The following is a 24,951-nucleotide window of genomic DNA, read 5'->3' as shown; positions in this document are numbered from 1 at the left end:
CCTTGGGAAATAACTAAATAACAGTGACAGACTAGTGAGTCCACCTTGGGAAATAACAAAATAACAGTGACAGACTAGTGAGTCCACCTTGGGAAATTACAGTGACAGACTAGTGAGCCCACCTTGGGGAAATAACAAAATAACAGTGAGAGACTAGTGATCCCACCTTGGGGAAATAACAGTGACAGACTAGTGAGGCCACCTTGGGGAAATAACAGAATAACAGTAACAGACTAGTGAGCCCACCTTGGGGAAATAACAAAATAACAGTGACAGACTAGTGAGCCCACCTTGGGAAATAACTAAATAATAGTGACAGACTAGTGAGCCCACCTTGGGGAAATAACAGTAACAGACTTCAATATAGTGCTCTTTTAATGCACACATGGTGAACCACGGCCGACTTTCTGGACAAACTGATAGAAACTATTTCAGTGAAGCTTATCTGCGTGCTTGTCGTCCTCACCAGTCAATCACATTATTGTTACCGTGGTGACGGGGGGGTGGGGGGGGGACAAGAGACATAAACCAATAGCAGTGCAGAGAGACAGGGTGGTAACCAATCACATTGCTCTTGACCTGACTGTAGTTCAGCGTCATGACCAAGTTCAGTGGGGAAATGCTCACCTCCGATGGCCACTGGCACGCTGGAGAAGTGTGCTCTTCCTGGATGAAACCCGGTTTCAACTGTACCGGGCAGATGGCTGAATCCCGGTTTCAACTGTACGTGGCAGATGGATGAATCTCAGTTTCAACAGTACCGGGCAGATGGCTGAATCCCGGTTTCAACTGTACCGGGCAGATGGCTGAATCCCGGTTTCAACTGTACCGGGCAGATGGCTGAATCCCGGTTTCAACTGTACCTGGCAGATGGCTGAATCCCGGTTTCAACTGTACCGGGCAGATGGCTGAATCCCGGTTTCAACTGTACCTGGCAGATGGCTGAATCCCGGTTTCAACTGTACCGGGCAGATGGCTGAATCCCGGTTTCAACTGTACCGGGCAGATGGCTGAATCCCGGTTTCAACTGTACCTGGCAGATGGCTGAATCCTGGTTTCAACTGTACCTGGCAGATGGCTGAATCCCGGTTTCAACTGTACCGGGCAGATGGCTGAATCCCTGTTTCAACTGTACCTGGCAGATGGCTGAATCCCGGTTTCAACTGTACCTGGCAGATGGCTGAATCCCGGTTTTAACTGTACCTGGCAGATGGCTGAATCCCGGTTTCAACTGTACCTGGCAGATGGCTGAAACCCGGTTTCAACTGTACCTGGCAGATGGCTGAAACCCGGTTTCAACTGTACCGGGCAGATGGCTGAATCTCGGTTTCAACTGTACCGGGCAGATGGCAGAATCTCGGTTTCAACTGTACCGGTCAGATGGCAGAATCCCGGTTTCAACTGTACCGGGCAGATGGCAGAATCCCGGTTTCAACTGTACCGGGCAGATGGCTGAAACCCGGTTTCAACTGTACCGGGCAGATGGATGAATCCCGGTTTCAACTGTACCTGGCAGATGGCAGACAGTGTGTATTGCGCCGTGTGGGGGAGATGTTTGTTGATGTCAACGTTGTGAACAGAGTGCCCCATGGTGGTGGTGTGGTTATGGTATGGGGCAGGCAGAAGCTACGGACAACGAACACAATTGCATTTTATCAATGGCAATTTGAGTGCACAGAGATACCGTGACGAGATCCTTTTGGCCCATTGTCGGGCCATTCATCTGCCGCCATCACCTCATGTTTCAGCATGATGATACATGGCCCCTTGTCGCAAATGATCTGTACACAATTCCTGGAAGCTGAAAATCTCCCAGTTTTTCCATGGCCTGCATACTCACCAGACATGCCACCCATTGAGCATGTTTGGGATGCTCTAGATCGACTTGTACGACTTCCAGTTCTCGCGGGTACGACTTCCAGTTCCCGCGGGTACGACTTCCAGTTCCCGCGATTTCCAGTTCCCGCGGGTAACCAGCAACTTTTCATAGCCATTGAAGAGGAGTGGGAAAACATCCCGCAGGCCAAAATCAACATCCTGATCAACTCTATGCGAAAGAGATGTGTCGCGCTGCATGAGGCAATTGGTGGTCACACCAGATACTGACTGGTTTTCTGATCCACGCCCCTACCTTATTTTAAGGTATCTGTGACCAACAGATGCATATCTGTATTCCCAGTCATGTGAAATCCATAGATTAGGACCTAATGAATTTATTTAAATTGAGTGATATCCTTATTTGAACTGTGACTCAATCTAATCTGAAATTGTAGCATGCTGCGTCAAATTCTGTCTCCCCTGAGATCCTTCATTTTGGGGTCACATTCTGTCTCCCCTGAGATCCTTCATTTTGGGGTCACATTCTGTCTCCCCTGAGATCCTTCATTTTGGGGTTACATTCTTTCTCCCCCGAGATCCTTCATTTTGGGGTCACATTCTGTCTCCCCTGAGATCCTTCATTTTGGGGTCACATTCTGTCTCCCCCGAGAACCTTCATTTTGGGGTCACATTCTGTCTCCCCTGAGATCCTTCATTTTGGGGTCACATTCTGTCTCCCCCGAGATCCTTCATTTTGGGGTCACATTCTGTCTCCCCCGAGATCCTTCATTTTGGGGTCACATTCTGTCTCCCCTGAGATCCTTCATTTTGGGGTCACATTCTGTCTCCCCCGAGAACCTTCATTTTGGGGTCACATTCTGTCTCCCCTGAGATCCTTCATTTTGGGGTCACATTCTGTCTCCCCCGAGATCCTTCATTTTGGGGTCACATTCTGTCTCCCTCGAGATCCTTCATTTTGGGGTCACATTCTGTCTCCCCCGAGATCCTTCATTTTGGGGTCACATTCTGTCTCCCCCGAGATCCTTCATTTTGGGGTCACATTCTGTCTCCCCCGAGATCCTTCATTTTGGGGTCACATTCTGTCTCCCCCGAGATCCTTCATTTTGGGGTCACATTCTGTCTCCCCCGAGATCCTTCATTTTGGGGTCACATTCTGTCTTCACTGAGTTCCCAAGGGCTCCCGAGTGGCGCAGCGGTCTAAGGCACTGCATCTAAGTTCTAGAGGTGTCATTACAGACACCCTGGTTCGATTCCGGGCTGTATCACAACCAGCCGTGATTGGGAGTTAGATAGGGCGGCACACAATTTAACACACCCAGTGTTGTCCGGGTTTGGCCGGTGTAGGCCGCTATTGTAAATAAGAATTTGTTCTTCACTGACTTGCCAAGTTAAATCAAATTTAAAAATCCTTCATTTCAGGGTCACATTCTGTCTTCACCCATGGGGTTGTACTGTGTATTGGGTATAAAATGCTTAAACATCTCTCCAGGTATGCTGATCCAGACCATAGTGTTCTTCCTGTGTCTGCTGATCGCTGTGTTCCTCATCATCATCCCCATCTTCCACGGACAGAACCTCATGCTCTTCAAGGTCCTGGGGAACATGTGGTGAGTCCACAGACACTGTAGACAGAACCTCATGCTCTTCAAGGTCCTGTGGAACACATGGTAAATCCACAGACACTATAGACAGAACCTCATGTTCTTCACGGTATTGTGGAAGACATGGTAAATCCACAGACACTATAGACAGAACCTCATGGTCTTCAAGGTCCTGGGGAACATGAGACAGAACCTCATGCTCTTCAAGGTCCTGGGGAACACGTGATGAGTCCACAGACACTATAGACAGAACCTCATGCTCTTCAAGGCCCTGGGGAACATGTGGTGAGTGGCGCTTCTCAGAGACTATACCCTACATTTCCCAATGGCACTACATGATGAAACGCTTAAGTACTGCTTACGAATGGGTTATGTATGGATTATGTATGGGTTATGTAATGTATGGATTATGTATGGGTTATCTATGGGTTATCTATGGGTTATGTATGGATTATGAATGGATTATGAATGGATTATGTATGGGTTATGTTTGGATTATGTTTGGGTTATGTATGGGTTATCTATGGGTTATCATGGGTTGTCTATGGGTTATCTATGGGTCATCTATGGGTCATGTTTGGATAATGCATGGATAATGTATGGATTATGTTTGGGTTATGTATGGGTTATGTTTGGATAATGTATGGATAATGTATGGGTTATGTATGGGTTATGTTTGGATAATGTATGGATAATGTATTGGTTATGTATGGGTTATGTTTGGATTATGTTCAGGTTATGTATAGGTTATGTTTGAGTTATGTATGGATAATGTATGGGTTATGTATGGGTTATGTTTGGATTATGTTTGGGTTATGCATGGGTTATGTTTGGATAATGTATGGATAATGTATGGGTTATGTATGGGCTATGTATGGATAATATATGTATTATCTATGGGTTATGTATGGGTTATGTTTTGATAATGTATGGATAATGTATGGATTATGTTTGGTTATGTATTTGTTATGTATGGGTTATGTTTGGATAATGTATGGATAATGTATGGGCTATGTATGGATAATGTATGGAATATTTCTGGGTTATCTATGGGTTATGTATGGTTTATGTTTGGATAATGTTTGGATAATGTATGGATAATTATGGTCAATGCATGAATAATGTATGGGTTATGTATGGGTTATGTCTGGGTTATATATGGGTTATGTATGGGTTATGTATGGATTATGTATGGATAATGTAGGATTATGTATAGATTATGTATGAATAATGTGTGGGTTATGTGTTGGTTATGTATGGGTTATGTATGGGTTATGCATGGGTTATGTATGGATAATGTATAGATTATGCGTGGGTTATGTGTGGGCTATGTGTGGGCTATGTGTAGGTTATGTATGGGTTATGTATGGGTTATACATGGGTTATGTGTGGGTTATGTGTGGGTTATGTGTGGGTTATGTGTGGGTTATGTATAGATTATGTATGGGTTATGTGTGGGTTATGTATGGTTATGTATGGGTTAAGTGTGGGTTATGTATGAATCAAATCAAATCAAATTTTATTTGTCACATACACATGGTTAGCAGATGTTAATGCGAGTGTAGCGAAATGCTTGTGCTTCTAGTTCCGACAATGCAGTAATAACAAGTAATAGGATTATGTATGGATAATGTCGGATTATGTATGGATAATGTATAGATTATGCATGGGTTATGTGTGGGTTATAATTATGGTTACCTTTCAAATATAATGTATCCCCTTTATTTCCTCTCCTCAGGCCGTTCTGGTTGATGCTGTTCTCAGTTGTAGTGGTCCAACATGTCACCACCAGGTTCTGCTTCATTAAGAAGTCTGCAGGGACACGGGACCTCCACAACAGGTATGTACACTAGTGTGTTCTGTAGATTGACTGTGTTGTTAGGTATGATCTGGTCTCTCATTCTAGTTCTAGGATGTATCGTAGGTAGATAGGTTGTACGTTCTCTCAAATAACTGACATAGTTACCCTGATCTCGCGAACTTACATGAATGTTTCGTTGCTTGCGAGGCCTATCAGTTAAATGTGATCATCATGTTCAGATGGACATTAGTTTGTTATTGGTTCCAGGTGTAGACATTAGTTTCTTATTGGTGCCAGGTGTAGACATTAGTCTCTTATTGGTGCCAGGTGTAGACATTAGTTTGTTATTGGTGCCAGGTGTAGACATTAGTTTCTTATTGGTGCCAGGTGTAGACATTCGTTTCTTATTGGTGCCAGGTGTAGACATTAGTTTCTTATTGGTGCCAGGTGTAGACATTAGTTTCTTATTGGTGCCAGGTGTAGACATGGTAGACTTTCGTTTGTTATTGGTTCCAGGTGTAGACATTAGTTTGTTATTGGTGCCATGTGTAGACAGGGTAGTTTGTTAGTTTGTTATTGGTTCCAGGTGTAGACATTAGTTTCTTATTTGTTCCAGGTGTAGACATTAGTTTCTTATTGGTGCCAGGTGTAGACAGGGTAGACATTAGTTTGTTATTGGTGCCAGGTGTAGACATTAGTTTATTATTGGTGCCATGTGTAGACAGGGTAGACATTAGTTTGTTATTGGTTCCAGGTGTAGACATTAGTTTCTTATTTGTTCCAGGTGTAGACATTAGTTTCTTATTGGTGCCAGGTGCAGACATTAGTTTGTTATTGGTGCCAGGTGTAGACAGGGTAGACATTAGTTTCTTATTGGTTCCAGGTGTAGACATTAGTTTCTTATTGGTTCCAGGTGTAGACATTAGTTTCTGATTGGTGCCAGGTGTAGCCAGGCTAGACATTAGTTTCTCATTGGTGCCAGGTGTAGACATTAGTTTCTTATTGGTGGCAGGTACAGATAGGTTAGATTGTTGACTCTGTGTTTCTCTCCTAGGGGTAGTCTCTTCCTGCTGACCTACCTGTTGTTCCCGGTCAATGTTCTGATTGGTGTGGTGCTGGGGGTGTGGCGGCTGGTCATCACGGCCCTGTTCAATATCGTCCACCTGGGACGCATGGACATCAGCCTCCTCAACCGCAATGTTGAGGCCTTTGACCCCGGTGAGTCACTGGACCCTTTGTGTTCATCTGGAGTTCACACAGGTGATCTAACCCATGTCCAGAAACAACCTGGTCCCTGTCCAATCCTCTCAGATCTCCTACCCCCTAGTCCAGAAACAACCTGGTCCCTGTCCAATCCTCTCAGATCTCCTACCCTCTAGTCCAGAAACAACCTCTGTCCCTGTCCAATCCTCTCAGATCTACTAACCCCTAGTCCAGAAACAACATCTGTCCCTGTCCAATCCTCTCAGATCTCCTACCCTCTAGTCCAGAGACAACCTCTGTCCCTGTCCAATCCTCTCAGATCTCCTACCCCCTAGTCCGGAAACAACCTCGGTCCCTGTCCAATCCTCTCAGATCTCCTACCCCCTAGTCCGGAAACAACCTCGGTCCCTGTCCAATCCTCTCGGATCTCCTACCCTCTAGTCCAGAAACAACCTCTGTCCCTGTCCAATCCTCTCAGATCTCCTACCCCCTAGTCCAGAAACAACCTCTGTCCCTGTCCAATCCTCTCAGATCTCCTACCCTCTAGTCCAGAAACAACCTCGGTCCCTGTCCAATCCTCTCAGATCTCCTACCCTCTAGTCCGGAAACAACCTCGGTCCCTGTCCAATCCTCTCAGATCTCCTACCCTCTAGTCCGGAAACAACCTCGGTCCCTGTCCAATCCTCTCAGATCTCCTACCCTCTAGTCTGGACGTGTCCCTGTCCAATCCTCTCAGATCTCCTACCCTCTAGTCCAGAAACAACCTCTCTCCCTGTCCAATCCTCTCAGATCTCCTACCCCCTAGTCCGGAAACAACCTCTGTCCCTGTCCAATCCTCTCAGATCTCCTACCCTCTAGTCCAGAAACAACCTCTGTCCCTGTCCAATCCTCTCAGATCTCCTACCCTCTAGTCCGGAAACAACCTCGGTCCCTGTCCAATCCTCTCAGATCTCCTACCCCCTAGTCCTGAAACAACCTCGGTCCCTGTCCAATCCTCTCAGATCTTCTACCTTCTAGTCCGGAAACAACCTCTGTCCCTGTCCAAACCTCTCAGATCTCCTACCCCCTAGTCCAGAAACAACCTCTGTCCCTGTCCAATCCTCTCAGATCTCCTACCCTCTAGTCCGGAAACAACCTCGGTCCCTGTCCAATCCTCTCAGATCTCCTACCCCCTGGTCTGGACTTGTACCTGTCCAATCCTCTCAGATCTCCTACCCCCTAGTCCGGAAACAACCTCTGTCCCTGTCCAATCCTCTCAGATCTCCTACCCCCTAGTCCAGAAACAACCTCTGTCCCTGTCCAATCCTCTCAGATCTCCTACCCCCTAGTCCAGAAACAACCTCTGTCCCTGTCCAATCCTCTCAGATCTCCTACCCCCTAGTCCGGAAACAACCTCTGTCCCTGTCCAATCCTCTCAGATCTCCTACCCCCTGGTCTGGACTTGTACCTGTCCAATCCTCTCAGATCTCCTACCCCCTAGTCCAGAAACAACCTCTGTCCCTGTCCAATCCTCTCAGATCTCCTACCCTCTAGTCCAGAAACAACCTCTGTCCCTGTCCAATCCTCTCAGATCTCCTACCCTCTAGTCCGGAAACAACCTCGGTCCCTGTCCAATCCTCTCAGATCTCCTACCCCCTAGTCCGGAAACAACATCTGTCCCTGTCCAATCCTCTCAGATCTCCTACCCTCTAGTCCAGAAACAACCTCTGTCCCTGTCCAATCCTCTCAGATCTACTAACCCCTAGTCCAGAAACAACATCTGTCCCTGTCCAATCCTCTCAGATCTCCTACCCTCTAGTCCAGAGACAACCTCTGTCCCTGTCCAATCCTCTCAGATCTCCTACCCCCTAGTCCGGAAACAACCTCGGTCCCTGTCCAATCCTCTCAGATCTCCTACCCCCTAGTCCGGAAACAACCTCGGTCCCTGTCCAATCCTCTCGGATCTCCTACCCTCTAGTCCAGAAACAACCTCTGTCCCTGTCCAATCCTCTCAGATCTCCTACCCCCTAGTCCAGAAACAACCTCTGTCCCTGTCCAATCCTCTCAGATCTCCTACCCTCTAGTCCAGAAACAACCTCGGTCCCTGTCCAATCCTCTCAGATCTCCTACCCTCTAGTCCGGAAACAACCTCGGTCCCTGTCCAATCCTCTCAGATCTCCTACCCTCTAGTCCGGAAACAACCTCGGTCCCTGTCCAATCCTCTCAGATCTCCTACCCTCTAGTCTGGACGTGTCCCTGTCCAATCCTCTCAGATCTCCTACCCTCTAGTCCAGAAACAACCTCTCTCCCTGTCCAATCCTCTCAGATCTCCTACCCCCTAGTCCGGAAAGAACCTCTGTCCCTGTCCAATCCTCTCAGATCTCCTACCCTCTAGTCCAGAAACAACCTCTGTCCCTGTCCAATCCTCTCAGATCTCCTACCCTCTAGTCCGGAAACAACCTCGGTCCCTGTCCAATCCTCTCAGATCTCCTACCCCCTAGTCCTGAAACAACCTCGGTCCCTGTCCAATCCTCTCAGATCTTCTACCTTCTAGTCCGGAAACAACCTCTGTCCCTGTCCAAACCTCTCAGATCTCCTACCCCCTAGTCCAGAAACAACCTCTGTCCCTGTCCAATCCTCTCAGATCTCCTACCCCCTAGTCCAGAAACAACCTCTGTCCCTGTCCAATCCTCTCAGATCTCCTACCCTCTAGTCCGGAAACAACCTCGGTCCCTGTCCAATCCTCTCAGATCTCCTACCCCCTGGTCTGGACTTGTACCTGTCCAATCCTCTCAGATCTCCTACCCCCTAGTCCGGAAACAACCTCTGTCCCTGTCCAATCCTCTCAGATCTCCTACCCCCTAGTCCAGAAACAACCTCTGTCCCTGTCCAATCCTCTCAGATCTCCTACCCCCTAGTCCAGAAACAACCTCTGTCCCTGTCCAATCCTCTCAGATCTCCTACCCCCTAGTCCGGAAACAACCTCTGTCCCTGTCCAATCCTCTCAGATCTCCTACCCCCTGGTCTGGACTTGTACCTGTCCAATCCTCTCAGATCTCCTACCCCCTAGTCCAGAAACAACCTCTGTCCCTGTCCAATCCTCTCAGATCTCCTACCCTCTAGTCCAGAAACAACCTCTGTCCCTGTCCAATCCTCTCAGATCTCCTACCCTCTAGTCCGGAAACAACCTCGGTCCCTGTCCAATCCTCTCAGATCTCCTACCCCCTAGTCCGGAAACAACCTCGGTCCCTGTCCAATCCTCTCAGATCTCCTACCCTCTAGTCCGGAAACAACCTCTGTCCCTGTCTAATCCTCTCAGATCTCCTACCCCCTAGTCCGGAAACAACCTCGGTCCTTGTCCAATCCTCTCAGATCTCCTACCCCCTGGTCTGGACTTGTACCTGTCCAATCCTCTCAGATCTCCTACCCCCTGGTCTGGACTAGTACCTGTCCAATCCTCTCAGATCTCCTACCCCCTTGTCCGGAAACAACCTCTGTCCCTGTCCAATCCTCTCAGATCTCCTACCCTCTAGTCCGGAAACAACCTCGGTCCCTGTCCAATCCTCTCAGATCTCCTACCCCCTAGTCCGGAAACAACCTCGGTCCCTGTCCAATCCTCTCAGATCTCCTACCCTCTAGTCCGGAAACAACCTCTGTCCCTGTCCAATCCTCTCAGATCTCCTACCCCCTAGTCCGGAAACAACCTCGGTCCTTGTCCAATCCTCTCAGATCTCCTACCCCCTGGTCTGGACTTGTACCTGTCCAATCCTCTCAGATCTCCTACCCCCTGGTCTGGACTAGTACCTGTCCAATCCTCTCAGATCTCCTACCCCCTTGTCCGGAAACAACCTCTGTCCCTGTCCAATCCTCTCAGATCTCCTACCCCCTAGTCCGGAAACAACCTCTGTCCCTGTCCAATCCTCTCAGATCTCCTACCCTCTAGTCTGGACGTGCCCCTGTCCAATCCTCTCAGATCTCTTACCCCCTGGTCTGGACGTGTCCCTGTCCAATCCTCTCAGATCTCCTACCCCCTGGTCTGGACTTGTACCTGTCCAATCCTCTCAGATCTCCTACCCCCTAGTCTGGACGTGTCCCTGTCCAATCCTCTCAGATCTCCTACCCCCTAGTCCGGAAACAACCTCTGTCCCTGTCCAATCCTCTCAGATCTCCTACCCTCTAGTCTGGAAACAACCTCTGTCCCTGTCCAATCCTCTCAGATCTCCTACCCCCTAGTCCGGAAACAACCTCTGTCCCTGTCCAATCCTCTCAGATCTCCTACCCCCTGGTCTGGACTTGTCCCTGTCCAATCATCTCAGATCTCCTACCCCCTGGTCTGGACTTGTACCTGTCCAATCCTCTCAGATCTCCTACCCTCTAGTCTGGACGTGTCCCTGTCCAATCGTCTCAGATCTCCTACCACCTGGTCTTGACGTGTACCTGTCCAATCCTCTCAGATCTCCTACCCTCTATTCTGGACGTGTCCCTGTCCAATCCTCTCAGATCTCCTACCCCCTTGTCCGGAAACAACCTCTGTCCCTGTCCAATCCTCTCAGATCTCCTACCCTCTAGTCCGGAAACAACCTCGGTCCCTGTCCAATCCTCTCAGATCTCCTACCCCCTAGTCCGGAAACAACCTCGGTCCCTGTCCAATCCTCTCAGATCTCCTACCCTCTAGTCCGGAAACAACCTCTGTCCCTGTCCAATCCTCTCAGATCTCCTACCCCCTAGTCCGGAAACAACCTCGGTCCTTGTCCAATCCTCTCAGATCTCCTACCCCCTGGTCTGGACTTGTACCTGTCCAATCCTCTCAGATCTCCTACCCCCTGGTCTGGACTAGTACCTGTCCAATCCTCTCAGATCTCCTACCCCCTTGTCCGGAAACAACCTCTGTCCCTGTCCAATCCTCTCAGATCTCCTACCCCCTAGTCCGGAAACAACCTCTGTCCCTGTCCAATCCTCTCAGATCTCCTACCCTCTAGTCTGGACGTGCCCCTGTCCAATCCTCTCAGATCTCTTACCCCCTGGTCTGGACGTGTCCCTGTCCAATCCTCTCAGATCTCCTACCCCCTGGTCTGGACTTGTACCTGTCCAATCCTCTCAGATCTCCTACCCCCTAGTCTGGACGTGTCCCTGTCCAATCCTCTCAGATCTCCTACCCCCTAGTCCGGAAACAACCTCTGTCCCTGTCCAATCCTCTCAGATCTCCTACCCTCTAGTCTGGAAACAACCTCTGTCCCTGTCCAATCCTCTCAGATCTCCTACCCCCTAGTCCGGAAACAACCTCTGTCCCTGTCCAATCCTCTCAGATCTCCTACCCCCTGGTCTGGACTTGTCCCTGTCCAATCCTCTCAGATCTCCTACCCCCTGGTCTGGACTTGTACCTGTCCAATCCTCTCAGATCTCCTACCCTCTAGTCTGGACGTGTCCCTGTCCAATCGTCTCAGATCTCCTACCACCTGGTCTTGACGTGTACCTGTCCAATCCTCTCAGATCTCCTACCCTCTATTCTGGACGTGTCCCTGTCCAATCCTCTCAGATCTCCTACCCCCTGGTCTGGACTTGTACCTGTCCAATCCTCTCAGATCTCCTACCCTCTAGTCTGGACGTGTCCCTGTCCAATCCTCTCAGATCTCCTACCCCCTGGTCTGGACGTGTCCCTGTCCAATCCTCTCAGAGCTCTACACGGAGAAAGGGGCTAGGGGTTGTTTCTGGACAGAGCCTATTTAACTACTACATCTACATTTCTACTACTACATTCCATTTCATTTTAGAAAGCCATTCTCGCATCTTGTTAGGATGTTTGGTACTACATTAATGGAATACTATATGAATCCTATAAATTGACATGGCCAATTTGAATCCAATCAATTAGCTTACCTTCTCAGTGATCAAAGTATGTTTCAACAAAATGTTTCAGGAATTCGTATCTGTTTCTCACTGCAGAAACGATTTCAGAACATTCTGAGCTGGTGGGTTTTGAAATCCACTTTCTTGTGCTGTCTGAGGTGGAATGACTCCATCCTCTTACAATGTCTCTGTAATTGAGCCTAACCCTGTAAGGTTAGTGTTTTAATGTGTGCAACCACTAAGAACCACAGGAGGTTGGTGGCAAATTCATTGGAGGAGGACTGGTTCGTGGTAATGCCTGGAGCGGAATAGGTGGAACGGTATCAAATACATCAAACACATGGTTTCCATGGTTTCCAGGTGTTTGAGGCCGTTCCATTGGCTCCGTTCTGGCCGTTATTTTGAGCCGTCCTCCCCTCAGCAGCTTCCTGTGTTCACAACAGTCCACTAAAGGCATGGATAGATTTCACCACTTAGTGTTACAATTCTCTAAAGAGAAGACATTGGATCTAGTTTCAGACACACAATTATATTATTTGAACCAATATGTAGGCTAATGGCAAGAAGTCATTTTCTCCCAGTTATTTTCACCTTTTGAAATGGTATGTATTTTTTCTCTCTCTCTCCCCGATGATACTCTCACCATAGTGTTAAGTAAAATGGACCAATTTACTCTGAATAAATGAATAAATGCATTTATAGAGTTCCCACTTTGAGGACAGAAATAGGGGTGTGACCCAAATGGCACCCTATTCCTCGTGCACTACCTGTGACCAGGGCCCATCCCGTGGTTTTCTCCTCCACTTCACCATGCTGCAAGCAGAAACCTTAAATCCGGATTCTCTAGTCTGTGAGACCGTTTTCCCTATGCTTTGCCACAGCATTGTGATTGCAGTTCAATCTCAGAAATTGCTGCAGTTATGAGACGTTCCAAATAGCACACTATTTCTGATAGGGCTCTGGTCCAAAGTAGTGCACCACATAGGGAATAGGGTTCTATAGGGTTCTGGTCCAAAGTAGTGCACCACATAGGGAATAGGGTTCCATAGGGCTCTGGTCTAAAGTAGTGCACTATATAGTGCACTATACTATACTATACTATATACTATAGGTATAAGTAGTGCACTATACTATAGGGTGCCATTGGGGACTCAGACCCAGTATTCAGACCCCTTGACTTCTTCCACATGTTGCTACATTAAAGCCTTATTCTAAAATGGATTAAATAAAACAAATTCCTCATCAATCTACACATAATACCCCATGATGACATCACAATACCCCATAATGACATCACAATACCCCATAATGACATCACAATACCCCATGATGACATCACAATACCCCATAATGACATCACAATACCCCATGATGACAAGGTGAAAACAGGTTTTTAGATAATTTAGTTAATGTATTAAAAGTCAAAAACAGAAATGCCTTATTTTCAGACCCTTTGCTATGGGACTCGAAACTGAGCTCAGGTGCATACTGTTTCCATTGATCATCCTTGAGCTGTTTCTACAACTAGATTGGAGTCTACCTGTGATAAATTCAATTGATTGGACATGATTTGGAAAGGCACACATCTGTCTATGTAAGGTACCACAGTTGACAGTGCATGCCAGAGCAAAAACCAAGCCATGAGGTCAAAGGAATTGTCTGAAGAGCTCTGATACAGGATTGTGTCAAGGCACAGATATGGGGAAAGGAGCCATAAAATGTCTGCAGCATTGAATGTCCCCAAAAAAACAGTGGCCTCCATCGTTCTTCAATGGAAGAAGTTTGGAACCACAAAGACTCTTCCTAGAGCTGTTCGCCCTGCAAAACTGAGCAATCGGGGGGAAAGGGCCTTGTTCAGGGAGGTGACCAAGAACCCGATGGTCACTCTGACAGCGCTTCAGAGTTCCTCTTTGGAGATGGGAGTACCTTCCAGAAGGACAACAATCTCTGCAGCACTCCACCAATTAGGCATTTATGATAGAAGGCACATGACAGCCCACTTGGAGTTTTCCAAAAGGCAACTAAAGAACTCTCAGACCATGAGAAACAAGATTCTCTGATCTGATGAAACCAAGATTGAACTCTTTGGCCTGAATGCCAAGTGTCACGTCTGGAGGAAACCTGGCACCATCCCTACGGTGAAGCATAGTGGTGGCAGCATCATGCTGTGGGGATGTTTTTCAGCGGCAGGGACTGGGAGACTAGTCAGGATCAACCGAAAGATTAAAGTACAGAGAGAGACAGAGAGATCCTTAATGAAAACCAGCTCCAGAGCACTCAGGACCTCAGATTGGGGCGACAGTTCACCTTCCAACAGGACATTGACCCTAAGCACACAGCCAAGACAATGCAGGAGTGGCTTCAGGGTCCCTGAATGTCCTTGAGTGGCCCAGCCAGAGCACAGACTTGAACCTGATCGAACATCTCTGGAGAGACCTAAAAAAAGCTGTGCAGCGATGCTCCCCATCCAACCTGACAGAGCTTAAGAGGATTTGCAGAGAAGAATGGGAGAAACTCCCCAAATACAGGTGTGCCAAGCTTGTAGCGCCATCGCTGCCAAGGGTGCTTCAACAAAGTACTGAGGGTCTGAATACGTAAATGTGATATTTGCAAACATTTCTAAAAACCTGTGTTTGCTTTGTCATTATGGGGTATTGTGATGTCATTATGGGGTATTGTGATGTCATTATGGGGTATTGTGTGTAGATTGATGAGGGAAAAAACAATTTGATTGATTTTAGAATGCATGACATTACTTGTGCATGACAAAAGTCAGTTTTCCAACAATTGTTTACAGACAGATTATTTCACTTAAAACACTGTATCACAATTCCAGTGGGTCAAAAGTTTACATACACTAAGTTGACTGTGCCTTTAAACAGCTTTAAACAACAAAATTATGTCATGGCTTTAGAAGCTTCTGTTAGGCTAATTGACATAATTTGAGTCAATTGGAGGTGTACCTGTGGATGTATTTCAAGGCCTACCTTCAAACTCAGTGCCTCTTTGCTTGACATCATGGGAAAATCAAAAGAAATCCAAATGTAGACCTCCACAAGTCTGGTTCATCCTTGGGAGCAATTTCCAAACGCCTGAAAGTACCACGTTCATCTGTCCAACACCTTGGGGCCTTGCAGCCGTCATACCGCTCAGGAAGGAGACGCGTTCTGTCTCCTAGAGATGAACGTACTTTAGTGAGAAAAGTGCAAATCAATCACAGAACAACAGCAAAGGACATTGTGAAGATGTTGGAGGAAAGAGGTACAAATGAATCTATATCCATAGTAAAAAAAAGTCCTATATCGACATAACCTGAAAGGCCGCTCAGCAAGGAAGAAGCCACTGCTCCAAAAGCTCCATAAAAAAGCCAGACTATGGTTTGCAACTGCACATGGGGACAAAGATCGTACTTTTTGGAGAAATGTCCTCTGGTCTGATAAAACAAAAATAGAACTGTTTGGCCATATTGACCCACTGGGAATGTGATGAAATAAAAGCTGAAATAAATAATTCTCTCTAGCATTATTCTGACATTTCACATTCTTAAAATAAAGTGGTGATCCTAACTGACCTAAGACTGTGAATTTTTACTTGGATTAAATGTCAGGAATTGTGAAAAACTGAGTTTAAATTTATTTTTCTAAGGTGTATGTAAACTTCCTACTTCATCTGTATACAGTACAAAGTCAGTTTGGACACACCTACTCATTCCAGGGGTTGTATTTATTTTTACTATTTTCTACATTGTAGAATAATAGTGAATACATCAACATTATGAAATAACACAAATGGATTCATGTAGTAACCAAAAAAGTGTTCCTATTTTCATTTTATTTTACCAGGTAAGTTGACTGAGAACACATTCACATTTTGAGCAACAACCTGGGGAATAGTTACAGGGGAGAGGAATGAGCCAATTGTATGTGGGGATGATTAGGTGACCATGATGGTCAGATTAGGAATTTAGCCAGGACACCTTTACTCTAACCACAGACAGTCAGGACACCAGGGTTAACACCCCTACTCTGACCACAGAGAGTCAGGACACCCCTACTCTGACCACAGAGAGTCAGGACACCTCTACTCTGACCACAGAGAGTCAGGACACCAGGGTTAACACCCCTACTTTGACCACAGAGAGTCAGGACACCCCTACTCTGACCACAGAGAGTCAGGACACCAGGGTTAACACCCCTACTCTGACCACAGAGAGTCAGGACACCCCTACTCTGACCACAGAGAGTCAGGACACCTCTACTCTGACCACAGAGAGTCAGGACACCAGGGTTAACACCCCTACTCTGACCACAGAGAGTCAGGACACCAGGGTTAACACCCCTACTCTGACCACAGAGAGTCAGGACACCAGGGTTAACACCCCTACTCTGACCACAGAGAGTCAGGACACCCCTACTCTGACCACAGAGAGTCAGGACACCAGGGTTAACACCCCTACTCTGACCACAGAGAGTCAGGACACCCCTACTCTGACCACAGAGAGTCAGGACACCTCTACTCTGACCACAGAGAGTCAGGACACCAGGGTTAACACCCCTACTCTGACTACAGAGAGTCAGGACACCAGGGTTAACACCCCTACTCTGACCACAGAGAGTCAGGACACCAGGGTTAACACCCCTACTCTGACCACAGAGAGTCAGGACACCCCTACTCTGACCGCAGAGAGTCGGGACACCCCTACTCTGACCACAGAGAGTCAGGACACCAGGGTTAACACCCCTACTCTGACCACAGAGAGTCAGGACACCAGGGTTAACACCCCTACTCTGACCACAGAGTGTCAGGACACCCCTACTCTGACCACAGAGAGTCAGGACACCAGGGTTAACACCCCTACTCTGACCACAGAGAGTCAGGACACCCCTACTCTGACAACAGAGAGTCAGGACACCTCTACTCTGACCACAGAGAGTCAGGACACCAGGGTTAACACCCCTACTCTGACCACAGAGAGTCAGGACACCAGGGTTAACACCCCTACTCTGACCACAGAGAGTCAGGACACCCCTACTCTGACCACAGAGAGTCAGGACACCTCTACTCTGACCACAGAGAGTCAGGACACCAGGGTTAACACCCCTACTCTGACCACAGAAAGTCAGGACACCATGGTTAACACCCCTACTCTGACCACAGAGAGTCAGGACACCCTTACTCTGACCACAGAGAGTCAGGACACTAGGGTTAATACACCTCCTCTGACCATGGAGAGTCAGGACACCCGTTTAACGTCCCATCTGAAAGACGGCACCCTACGAAAAGTATGAAACAAATCAAAAGATTCTTCAAAGTAGTCACCCTCGACCCTCGACCCTCGACTTGATGACCCACCAAAAAAAACTTTCACTTTACTTTTTTTTACCCTTCTAGCTCTGACTTTGATGAGTTTAATGGTTTAGTTTGATATATTAGATATATTTCCTTTACTGAAGATGAATGTACTGACTATGACTGGTCCACCTAGCTATCTGAAGATGAATGTACTGACTATGACTGGTCCACCTAGCTATCTGTAGATGAATGTACTGACTATGACTGGTCCACCTAGCTATCTGGAGATGAATGTACTGACTATGACTGGTCCACCTAGCTATCTGGAGATGAATGTACTGACTATGACTGGTCCACCTAGCTATCTGAAGATGAATGTACTGACTATGACTGGTCCACCTAGCTATCTGAAAATGAATGTCCTGACTATGACTGGTCCACCTAGCTATCTGGAGATGAATGTACTGACTATGACTGGTCCACCTAGCTATCTGGAGATGAATGTACTGACTATGACTGGTCCACCTAGCTATCTGGAGATGAATGTACTGACTATGACTGGTCCACCTAGCTATCTGAAGCTGAATGTACTGAATATGACTGGTCCACCTAGCTATCTGAAGGTGAATGTATTGACTATGACTGGTTCACCTAGCTATCTGGAGATGAATGTACTGACTATAACTGGTCCACCTAGCTATCTGGAGATGAATGTACTGACTATGACTGGTCCACCTAGCTATCTGAAGATGAATGTACTGACTATGACTGTGATATGTGGTTGTCCCACCTAGCTATCTGGAGATGAATGTACTGACTATGACTGGTCCACCTAGCTATCTGAAGATGAATGGACTGACTATGACTGGTCCACCAAGCTATCTGAAGGTGAATGTACTGACTATGACTGGTCCACCTAGCTATCTGGAGATGAATGTACTGATTATGATTGGTCCACCTAGCTATCTGAAGATGAATGTACTCACTATGACTGGTCCACCTAGCTATCTGAAGATGAATGTACTGACTATGACTGGTCCACCTAGCTATCTGAAGATGAATGTACTGACTATGACTGGTCCACCTAGCTATCTGGAGATTAATGTACTGACTATGACTGGTCCACCTAGCTATCTGGAGATTAATGTACTGACTATGACTGGTCCACCTAGCTATCTGGAGATGAATGTACTGACTATAACTGGTCCACCTAGCTATCTGGAGATGAATGTACTGACTATGACTGGTCCACCTAGCTATCTGAAGCTGAATGTACTGAATATGACTGGTCCACCTAGCTATCTGGAGATGAATGTACTGACTATGACTGGTCCACCTAGCTATCTGAAGGTGAATGTATTGACTATGACTGGTTCACCTAGCTATCTGGAGATGAATGTACTGACTATAACTGGTCCACCTAGCTATCTGGAGATGAATGTACTGACTATGACTGGTCCACCTAGCTATCTGGAGATGAATGTACTGACATAACTGGTCCACCTAGCTATCTGAAGATGAATGTACTGACTATGACTGTGATATGTGGTTGTCCCACCTAGCTATCTGGAGATGAATGTACTGACTATGACTGGTCCACCTAGCTATCTGAAGATGAATGTACTGACTATGACTGGTCCACCTAGCTATCTGAAGATGAATGTACTGACTATGACTGGTCCACCTAGCTATCTGGAGATGAATGTACTGACTATGACTGGTCCACCTAGCTATCTGGAGATGAATGTACTGACTATGACTGGTCCACCTAGCTATCTGGAGATTAATGTACTGACTATGACTGGTCCACCTAGCTATCTGTAGATGAATGTACTGACTATGACTGGTCCACCTAGCTATCTGTAGATTAATGTACTGACTATGACTGGTCCACCTAGCTATCTGGAGATGAATGTACTGACTATGACTGGTCCACCTAGCTATCTGTAGATGAATGTACTGACTATGACTGGTCCACCTAGCTATCTGAAGATGAATGTACTGACTATGACTGGTCCACCTAGCTATCTGAAGATGAATGTACTGACTATGACTGGTCCACCTAGCTATCTGGAGATGAATGTACTGACTATGACTGGTCCGCCTAGCTACCTGGAGATTAATGTACTGACTATGACTGGTCCACCTAGCTATCTGGAGATTAATGTACTGACTATGACTGGTCCACCTAGCTATCTGGAGATGAATGTACTGACTATGACTGGTCCACCTAGCTATCTGGAGATGAATGTACTGACTATGACTGTGATATGAGGTTGTCCCACCTAGCTATCTGGAGATGAATGTACTGACTATGACTGTGATATGAGGTTGTCCCACCTAGCTATCTGGAGATGAATGTACTGACTATGACTGGTCCACCTAGCTATCTGGAGATGAATGTACTGACTATGACTGGTCCACCTAGCTATCTGGAGATGAATGTACTGACTATGACTGGTCCACCTAGCTACCTGGAGATTAATGTACTGACTATGACTGGTCCACCTAGCTATCTGGAGATGAATGTACTGACTATGACTGGTCCACCTAGCTACCTGGAGATGAATGTACTGACTATGACTGGTCCACCTAGCTATCTGAAGATTAATGAACTAAAAGTAAGTTGCTGTTCATAAGAGCGTATAATAAATCATTAAAATGGTGTTGGTGTTGTGGACGTTGTGTATGAATAGCTTTGGGGAAAAAACACAATTATTGTACAATATATTGGGTAACACTACATAGCCTACATTATGCATTTATAACTGCTACATAAGGCGTTATGATTAAACATCTGTTTTAGGCTTTGGTTTTTTAGGCAATCCTTGCAATAAGCAAATGTGTATAAGATGTACAACTTTATTGTGTGCCCCAATTGTTGCATATGCATTCATAAAGCCTTTATAACGACTACATAAGACATAACATCCGGCACAGGCTTTGGATTGGAGGAATCTTGATTCAACTCCAGTGTCTATTGCTTAATCCCAGTGATTCTGAACTCCCTAATTCTCTGTCCTTGTGTCTCTCTAACAGCCTATCGTTGCTATGCTCACTATCTAAAGATTGAAGTGAGTCAGAGTCACCCGGTGATGAAGGCCTTCTGCGGGATGATGCTGCAGTGTGCCAGGCAAGACGGGGCCGAAAAGAAGGCAAGAGATGCAGAGGAAGGTGTGTACTAGTCCTGTAACCTACCTCTAGTGGTGGATACTAGTCCTGTAACCTACCTCTAGTGGTGGTGGATACTAGTCCTGTAACCTACCTCTAGTGGTGGATACTAGTCCTGTAACCTACCTCTAGTGGTGGTGGAAACTAGTCCTGTAACCTACCTCTAGTGGTGGATACTAGTCCTGTAACCTACCTCTAGTGGTGGTGGATACTAGTCCTGTAACCTACCTCTAGTGGTGGATACTAGTCCTGTAACCTACCTCTAGTGGTGGATACTAGTCCTGTAACCTACCTCTAGTGGTGGTGGATACTAGTCCTGTAATCTACCTCTAGTGGTGGATACTAGTCCTGTAACCTACCTCTAGTGGTGGTGGATACTAGTTCTGTAACCAACTTCTAGTGGTGGATACTAGTCCTGTAATCTACCTCTAGTGGTGGTGGATACTAGTTCTGTAACCAACTTCTAGTGGTGGATACTAGTCCTGTAATCTACCTCTAGTGGTGGATACTAGTCCTGTAACCTACCTCTAGTGGTGGTGGATACTAGTCCTGTAACCTACCTCTAGTGGTGGTGGATACTAGTCCTGTAACCTACCTCTAGTGGTGGATACTAGTCCTGTAACCTACCTCTAGTGGTGGATACTAGTCCTGTAACCTACCTCTAGTGGTGGTAGATACTAGTCCTGTAACCTACCTCTAGTGGTGGTGGATACTAGTCCTGTAACCTACCTCTAGTGGTGGATACTAGTCCTGTAACCTACCTCTAGTGGTGGTGGATACTAGTCCTGTAACCTACCTCTAGTGGTGGTGGATGCTAGTTCTGTAACCTACCTCTAGTGGTGGATACTAGTCCTGTAACCTACCTCTAGTGGTGGTGGATACTAGTCCTGTAACCTACCTCTAGTGGTGGTGGATACTAGTCCTGTAACCTACCTCTAGTGGTGGATACTAGTCCTGTAACCTACCTCTAGTGGTGGTGGATACTATCAAATCAAATCAAATCAAATTTATTCATATAGCCCTTCGTACATCAACTGATATCTCAAAGTGCTGTACAGAAACCCAGCCTAAAACCCCAAACAGCAAGCAATGCAGGTGTAGAAGCACGGTGGCTAGGAAAACCTCCCTAGAAAGGCCAAAACCTAGGAAGAAACCTAGAGAGGAACCAGGCTATGTGGGGTGGCCAGTCCTCTTCTGGCTGTGCCGGTTGGAGATTATAACAGAACATGGCCAAGATGTTCAAATGTTCATAAATGACCAGCATGGTCAAATAATAATAAGGCAGAACAGTTGAAACTGGAGCAGCAGCACGGTCAGGTGGACTGGGGACAGCAAGGAGTCATCATGTCAGGTAGTCCTGGGGCATGGTCCCAGGGCTCAGGTCCTCCGAGAGAGAGAAAGAAAGAGAGAAGGAGAGAATTAGAGAACGCACACTTAGATTCACACAGGACACCGAATAGGACAGGAGAAGTACTCCAGATATAACAAACTGACCCTAGCCCCCCGACACATAAACTACTGCCGCATAAATACTGGAGGCTGAGACAGGAGGGGTCAGGAGACACTGTGGCCCCATCCGAGGACACCCCCAGACAGGGCCAAACAGGAAGGATATAACCCCACCCACTTTGCCAAAGCACAGCCCCCACACCACTAGAGGGATATCTTCAACCACCAACTTACCATCCTGAGACAAGGCTGAGTTATTGCCCACAAAGACCTCCGCCACGGCACATCGCAAGGGGGGGGGGGGCGCCAACCCAGACAGGATGACCACATCAGTGAATCAACCCACTCAGGTGACGCACCCCCTCCAGGGACGGCATGAGAGAGCCCCAGTAAGCCAGTGACTCAGCCCCTGTAATAGGGTTAGAGGCAGAGAATCCCATTGGAAAGAGGGGAACTGGCCAGGCAGAGACAGCAAGGGCGGTTCGTTGCTCCAGAGCCTTTCCGTTCACCTTCCCACTCCTGGGCCAGACTACACTCAATCATATGACCCACTGAAGAGATGAGTCTTCAGTAAAGACTTAAAGGTTGAGACCGAGTTTGCGTCTCTGACATGGGTAGGCAGACCGTTCCATAAAAATGGAGCTCTATAGGAGAAAGACCTGCCTCCAGTTGTTTGCTTAGAAATTCTAGGGACAATTAGGAGGCCTGCGTCTTGTAACCGTAGCGTACGTGTAGGTATGTACGGCAGGACCAAATCAGAGAGATAGGTAGGAGCAAGCCCATGTAATGCTTTGTAGGTTAGCAGTAAAACCTTGAAATCAGCCCTTGCTTTGACAGGAAGCCAGTGTAGAGAGGCTAGCACTGGAGTAATATGATCAAATTTTTGGGTTCTAGTCACGATTCTAGCAGCCGTATTTAGCACTAACTGAAGTTTATTTAGTGCTTTATCCGGGTAGCCGGAAAGTAGAGAATTGCAGTAGTCTAACCTAGAAGTGACAAAACTAGTCCTGTAACCTACCTCTAGTGGTGGTGGATACTAGTTCTGTAACCTACCTCTCGTGGTGGATACTAGTCCTGTAACCTACCTCTAGTGGTGGATACTAGTCCTGTAACCTACCTCTAGTGGTGGATACTAGTCCTGTAACCTACCTCTAGTGGTGGTGGATACTAGTCCTGTAACCCACCTCTAGTGGTGGATACTAGTCCTGTAACCTACCTCTAGTGGTGGATACTAGTCCTGTAACCTACCTCTAGTGGTGGATACTAGTCCTGTAACCTACCTCTAGTGGTGGATACTAGTTCTGTAACCTACCTCTAGTGGTGGATACTAGTCCTGTAATCTACCTCTAGTGGTGGTGGATACTAGTCCTGTAACCTACCTCTAGTGGTGGATACTAGTCCTGTAACCTACCTCTAGTGGTGGTAGATACTAGTCCTGTAACCTACCTCTAGTGGTGGATACTAGTCCTGTAACCTACCTCTAGTGGTGGATACTAGTCCTGTAACCTACCTCTAGTGGTGGATACTAGTCCTGTAATCTACCTCTAGTGGTGGTGGATACTAGTCCTGTAACCTACCTCTAGTGGTGGATACTAGTCCTGTAACCTACCTCTAGTGGTGGTGGATACTAGTTCTGTAACCTACCTCTAGTGGTGGATACTAGTCCTGTAACCTACCTCTAGTGGTGGTGGATACTAGTCCTGTAACCTACCTCTAGTGGTGGATACTAGTGCTGTAACCTACCTCTAGTGGTGGTGGATACTAGTCCTGTAACCTACCTCTAGTGGTGGTGGATACTAGTCCTGTAACCTACCTCTAGTGGTGGATACTAGTCCTGTAACCTACCTCTAGTGGTGGTGGTTACTATTCCTGTAACCTACCTCTAGTGGTGGTGGATACTAGTCCTGTAACCTACCTCTAGTGGTGGATACTAGTCCTGTAACCTACCTCTAGTGGTGGTGGATACTAGTCCTGTAACATACCTCTAGTGGTGGTGGATACTAGTCCTATAACCTACCTCTAGTGGTGGATACTAGTTCTGTAACCTACCTCTAGTGGTGGTGGATACTAGTTCTGTAACCTACCTCTAGTGGTGGTGGATACTAGTCCTGTAACCTACCTCTAGTGGTGGATACTAGTCCTGTAACCTACCTCTAGTGGTGGATACTAGTCCTGTAACCTACCTCTAGTGGTGGTGGATACTAGTCCTGTAACCCACCTCTAGTGGTGGATACTAGTCCTGTAACCTACCTCTAGTGGTGGATACTAGTTCTGTAACCTACCTCTAGTGGTGGTGGATACTAGTCCTGTAACCTACCTCTAGTGGTGGATACTAGTCCTGTAACCTACCTCTAGTGGTGGTGGATACTAGTCCTGTAACCTACCTCTAGTGGTGGTGGATGCTAGTTCTGTAACCTACCTCTAGTGGTGGATACTAGTCCTGTAACCTACCTCTAGTGGTGGATAATAGTCCTGTAACCTACCTCTAGTGGTGGATAATAGTCCTGTAACCTACCTCTAGTGGTGGCGGATACTAGTCCTGTAACCAACTTCTAGTGGTGGATACTAGTCCTGTAATCTACCTCTAGTGGTGGTGGATACTAGTCCTGTAACCTACCTCTAGTGGTGGATACTAGTCCTGTAACCTACCTCTAGTGGTGGTAGATACTAGTCCTGTAACCTACCTCTAGTGGTGGATACTAGTACTGTAACCTACCTCTAGTGGTGGATACTAGTCCTGTAACCTACCTCTAGTGGTGGATACTAGTC

At 46.9% G+C, this 24,951-nt stretch overlaps 1 protein-coding gene across 1 annotated transcript in view; it reads left to right on the top strand.

Moving 5' to 3' along the window:
- Window positions 1-24,951, top strand: part of stra6 (signaling receptor and transporter of retinol STRA6) — a 117,639-nt gene that overhangs the window by 66,370 nt on the left and 26,318 nt on the right. Inside the window, exons 14-17 of the mRNA XM_036968858.2 lie at window positions 3,329-3,446; window positions 5,179-5,280; window positions 6,296-6,459; window positions 20,602-20,736. Coding sequence (XP_036824753.1) covers window positions 3,329-3,446; window positions 5,179-5,280; window positions 6,296-6,459; window positions 20,602-20,736 — 519 coding nt within the window. The remainder of the gene's footprint in view (window positions 1-3,328; window positions 3,447-5,178; window positions 5,281-6,295; window positions 6,460-20,601; window positions 20,737-24,951) is intronic.

This window comes from Oncorhynchus mykiss, chromosome 4, assembly GCF_057628025.1.
Source record: "Oncorhynchus mykiss isolate SJ-2025 chromosome 4, ASM5762802v1, whole genome shotgun sequence".
NCBI classification, from domain to species: Eukaryota; Metazoa; Chordata; class Actinopteri; order Salmoniformes; family Salmonidae; genus Oncorhynchus; species Oncorhynchus mykiss.
This window is presented reverse-complemented; position numbering and strand designations above follow the sequence as displayed.